This window comes from Nicotiana attenuata, unplaced genomic scaffold (genome assembly GCF_001879085.1).
Source record: "Nicotiana attenuata strain UT unplaced genomic scaffold, NIATTr2, whole genome shotgun sequence".
Taxonomy (NCBI): Eukaryota; Viridiplantae; Streptophyta; class Magnoliopsida; order Solanales; family Solanaceae; genus Nicotiana; species Nicotiana attenuata.
In genome coordinates, this window is record NW_017671823.1 from 183,208 (window position 1) to 188,936 (window position 5,729).

The 5,729-nt window shown below is 38.6% G+C and overlaps 1 protein-coding gene across 1 annotated transcript; it reads left to right on the forward strand.

Moving 5' to 3' along the window:
* Window positions 1-4,318: 4,318 nt before the first annotated feature.
* On the forward strand, window positions 4,319-5,315 carry LOC109210430. The gene is made up of 3 exons (XM_019373849.1): window positions 4,319-4,425; window positions 4,533-4,745; window positions 4,832-5,315. The coding sequence occupies exons 1-3, from the start codon at window positions 4,319-4,321 to the stop codon at window positions 5,313-5,315; spliced, it is 804 nt and encodes a 267-aa protein (XP_019229394.1).
* Window positions 5,316-5,729: the final 414 nt, after the last annotated feature.

Sequence of the window (5,729 nt, forward strand, 5' to 3'; positions counted from 1 at the left end):
TTTATACTTTTTTTGCATCCAGGTTGAAATAGAGGTGGTGGATTTATGGTGGAAGGTGTTGGATTTATGGTGGAAGGTGGTGGTTTAAGATGGTGGAGCTAATGATGTTGGGGTGGGGACGGTTAATATGAAATTTTGGGTGAAAAGGGGTTGGTATTATCGCTCAGAGATTTTTGAAGGAGGAAAAATGATAAAGTAGTGTGGGACCCAGGTATAATATTTAATTTAATTAATAAAACAAGAGAGAACAAGTATGATAAAAGCCTCACGCACCCAAATGTAACTAAAATACACGTATTTGCCATGTCAATATGAAGTGTTTACTTGATATAGATAATAGCCACTTGAAGTGTTTAAATGGTAAATGAATTAGTCAAAGTATTTGTCTGATAATTGTCAACAACTTAAAGGAGTAATTTATGTATTTTGCCGATAGTTTAAGCAATGTTTTGACAACTTCCCTATGTAGATTGTTAATGCTGCTTCATTGCGCTATTTACCACTGACTACAGGGTTGGATTAATGCATATTCTATTTCTCGGGAAAAAGAAAAGAAGGTATTATCCTAATATCTAATACAAGACCTATTATCCTATTATCCAATACAAGACCTACAAGTTGATGTGGGAAAAAAAAAATCATTTTCAATATAACCAATTAATTCGGTAATAACTATACTGCCATAGATATGCGAGCCAGAAATTGTGATAAGATTCAAAAGAAACAAAATATAAAAATGCTACGTTTAGGATCTGTTTTTGGAAAAGAAAATATTACATAAGTGATTGGATTCAGAGTGTTCGCGGTTCGATTTAGGTTGGTTTTTCTTTAGAAAAATCAAACCAAATATGTTGATTTTTCAAATACTGGAACCAAACCAAACCAATTAAGTCAACTTTTATCGATTTAGTTAATATCAGTTTTTGTCCATTTTTCAGTTTTCTCAGTTATTTGTCGGTTTTTTTCTTAAAAAAATATGAGACATAAACTACCAAACACATATTTCGGAGACTATATTTTTTGTAACACTATTAAACAATTGCTCTTTGAGAAATCTATCATTTACTAGGATATATTGGTGAATTGAATTAACTAGTGATGAATAATTTAAGGACTCGTGATTCAAATGAGTTTCTCTCTTCTCTCTCTCTCTCTCTCTCTCTCTCTCTCTCTCTCTCTCTCTCTCTCTGCGCACGTTAGGTGAATAGCTAACCTGCGCCGCCGGAAATGGGAGGAAGAGGAAGAGCGAAGAACACCAGCAAATGCCAGACGCAGAAAGGAAATTAACGGACATCATCACACGCGAGCAAGGGAAACAAACTACTAAAGCAAAAGAGAAATGCAGGAGGAAGATCTGGAAAGGCAGTGATAGCGACCCAAATTGGCCAGATCGAGGCAATAATCGAGTCAAAATGGTAACGCTGGTGAGTTCTAGCAATCAATTGACACCTATGGTGAACTCTGGCAAAGGAATTGCTAAAGCATTTATTGCAAGTGAGCAGCCAAGCTCGAGCAAAGTGCAAACCAATGAAACAGTACGTGCAAGCCCACCTAATAAACCGAGAAATGCAGAGCTTGATAACCAGCAGAAAATTCAGTAGAAAAAATAGAACCATCAGTGGAGACGGGAAGATCATAGGCAGGGCTATTCTAGGAGAACAAATTGGCAGCAAAAGGTATGAATCTAACCTACATACCCCCAGTGATGAAGGATGGTGAAGTAGTGATACAATTGATGGAAGAGGACATCGAAGAAGAGAACCAAAAGTGGAATCGAGCAGTTCTACTCTATGTGGTGGGGAATACTCGATCAATTGGGGCTATTGAGAGATTCATAGCTAATCAATGGGTTAATATTCATAAACCTAAGGTGCTCTTCCATAATGATGGGTATTTCATAGTACTGCTAAATAGCAGTGAAGAGAGGTGGGATATGATGCTGAATGGGCCTTATACAATTAATAGCAGGCCAAATATAATTAGAGCATGGTTGGAAAACTTTGATTTCAATGAAGAAGTGTTGAAAACCATTCCCCTATGGGTCAAGCTCCCAAAACTGCCACTCAACTACTGGAGTGAACAGGCCCTAAGTAAAAATGGAAGTGGTTTGGGAAAGCCATTATATGTTGATGCTTGCACCACAATGGCTGAAAGAGTCTCATATGCTAGGGTCCTGATTGAAATGGATGTCACAAAACCACTGCTAGAGAAGATTAAACTATATGATCCTAAAGGCAAGGTGATTGAACAGATGGTTCAATTTGATTGGAAACCACAGTACTGCCAAACATGCTGCCAATTAGGTCATTCATGTAGGGATCAAAAGAATCAGAAACAGGAAGGAATGATACAGGAAAGTATGGAAATGAAGCAGAAGCAGGAATGGAAAAAAGTCAGAACTCTTGAGCCTGTTGTAGATAAAATTGATGCTCAAGGAAGATTGCTTGATCAGCCGGAGGCAGCAGAAAATGTACACCTAAGTCAGTAGGAAGTTGAACCACAGTGGCAAATTGCTCGAGGAAAATCCGCTACAAAGGAGAATGCAGAAGTTACAAAGGAGAATGAAGTAGACATTGGCAATACTTTCAAAGCACTAGTTGATACAGCTAGAAGATAGTTCAACTATCTGAAGCCCAAGGTGTGAGGGAGAAAAAGAATAAGAAGGATAGAGAAGGAGTTCCACAACAAATATCCATATCATGATGAACATTATAGCATGGAATGTTAGGGGTTTGAATAAAGTATATAAGTAAAAAGAACTAAAAAAAATTTGCAGAACAAATAAAGTGGGGCTTGTGGCCATTATAGAACATAGAGTGAAAAGAAGCAATGCAGATTCAAAAATAAAGAAGACTTTTAACAACTAGAATGGGTTGACAACTACAATGAAGCTCCATGTGGTAGAATATGGGTAGCATGGGATCCAACTCAGGTGGATTATTTGATGACCAAAACTCATGAGCAATTCATAATGGGGAAGGTAATTATGATTCAGCATAGATCCAGTTCTAATTACTGTGCAGTCTACGGTAAACACATAATTCAAGATAGGAAAAGTTTATGGGAGGAATTAAAGGTGTCAGTGCAGGGTATAAACAGTCCTTGCCTCATAATGGGTGACGCCAATACTATCCTGACTAGTGAGGATAGGATCAACACAACCCTGTGCAAGAGATTGAGATAAGGGATTTCAAGAATTTTCTAATGGATGCAGGATTAGATGAGCTGAAAACTGTGGGGGGACAATACACATGGACTAACAACCATGTCTATAGTAGGATTGATAGAATCCTGGCAAATGCAGAATGGATACAACAATGGCCTTACATGGAGGGAATCATTATATATCCAAGTTTTTTTTATTCATTGTCCTCTAAGTGTAGGATTTGACATCAATAACCAAGCAGGCATGAGACCTTTTAAATTTCTCAACTGCTTGGCAAGCCTAAGTGAGTTTGATGCAACTGTAAAGCAATTCTGGCGGAGCAGCAAAGGAGGACCTGCCATACTATCTATGTGGAATAAGCTCAAAACACTGAAAGGGGCCCTGAAACAACTGAACAAGCAAGAGTTCAATGGAATAGGGAGTAAGATACAAGTAGCAAGGGGGAGGTTAGAAAGTATACAAGACCAAATGACCATCTCAGGTCAAGATGCTAAGACAGTAGCCCTTGAAAAAGCTACAAAGTTAGAATTGGAGAAATGGCTGATGGTTGAGGAGAGTGTTCTAAAACAAAAATCTTGAATACAATGGCTTAAACTTGGAGATTCCAATACAGCATACTACCATGCTTGCATGAAAAATAGGCAAGAAAGGAATAGTATTGGCAGATTAGTCACTAGCACTGGGCAAATCCTACAAAGTCCAACTGAAGTGGAGGAAGAAATTCTAAGCTTCTATAGGGGTCTACTTGGTACTGCAGCAACACAACTGCCAGTTGTCAACCCAGAGTTCATGCAGAATGGCCATATATTAAATAGGATATATTAAATAGGAGGCAACAGTTACAGCTAATAAGACCAGTTACCAGAGAGGAAGTGAAACAAGCTATAATGGACATTGATGACAACAAGGCACCAGGGTGTGATGGATATAACTCTCTCTTCTTTAAGAAAACATGGCACATACTGGGTGAGGAAGTAACTGCAGCAATTATAGAGTTCTTTGAAAGTGCAGATATGTGCAAAGCATCAACTGCACAACCATCACCTTGATACCAAAGGTTCAGAATCCAACAAACATTAAGGACTTCATGCCAATTTCATGCTATACATTACAAGATAATTTCAAAAGAGCTCAACAAGACTGCATGATGTGATGGAAGAATTGATAGATAATTGCCAAGTTGCCTTTGTACCTGGGAGACTGATTACAGACAACATAATTATGATCCATGAACTGGTCAAAGGCTATGGAGTACCTAAGTAGGTTGAAGACTGAAGGTCAATAAACAATTTAGATTCCATCCAAGGTGTGCCAAATTCAATCTAGTTCAACTGAGATTTGCAGATGACTTACTTTTATTCTATAGAGGAGACATTCAATCAGTACAGATACCGCACCAGCACTTCCAAATGTTCTTATCAGCCTCAGGCCTAATTGTTAATCCAAATAAAAGCTGCATTTATTTAGAGGTGTGGATAACCTGCTTCAGCCTGCTTCATCAGCAAATTATGGACATATTAGGCTATGCAAATGGTGAACTACCTTTCAGATATCTGGGTGTCCCATTGAGCACTAAGAGGTTGTCTACTATCCAATGTGAACCCTTAATAGAGAGGATGTTAAGCAGGATTCAAAGTTGGACCATAAAGTTTCTGTCGTATGCAGGAAGAGCAGTACTATCAAGAGTGTGCTATTTGCTATACAAACTTTTTGGGCTCATATCTTCATTTTGCCCAAGAAAATTATCGACTTCATAGAAGCAATCTGTAGAAGGTTCTTATGGACAGGAAATGTTGAACCAACAAAGAAGGCTTTGATAGCCTGGGACAAATTGTGTGCACCAAAGGTAGCTGGGGGATTAAATTTTATCAATGTGGAGCTGTGGAACAAAGCAGCCATATGCAAGCTACTATGGAGTATTTGCACAAGAAAGGAGAAACTGTGGATACAATGGGTGCATACTTATTACATAAAGGGGAACACAATCTGGAATACAGAACCAAAGAATACATCATGGGCCATACAAAAGATATTCAAAGCAAGGAGCTACTTTGCGAATGCAGGGTTCTCAGAAGAAGATGTTCAGAAGATGGAAAATGCTCTGTCAAACAAATATACAAAGCCATGCAAGGAGAATTTCCAAAGATGACATGAAGGAAATTAGTATGCAACAATCAGGGACAACCCAAGTGGATATTCATACTAAGGCGGGCAATTCAGCAAAGACTTGCTACTAAAGAAAGGCTAGTAAGATGGGGTATAATTGCAGAACAAACATGCTCATTATGTAACAAAGAAAATGAGACAGTGCAGCACCTATTCTTTGACTGTGAGATAGCGGAGAGATATGGCAATGACTATTGGAATGGCAAGGTATACGAAGACCAAAGAAAGCTTGGCAGGAGGAGGTGACATGGCTGGAGCAAGTGAGAAAAGGACAGAGTGCAGGTGCAGCAGTATGTAGGATGACCCTAGCAGCTGCCCTACCACATTTGGCAAGAAAGGAACAATGTGATTTTTCAGAAGAAGAGGAGAACAAGCAATGCTATATTACGATTGATCA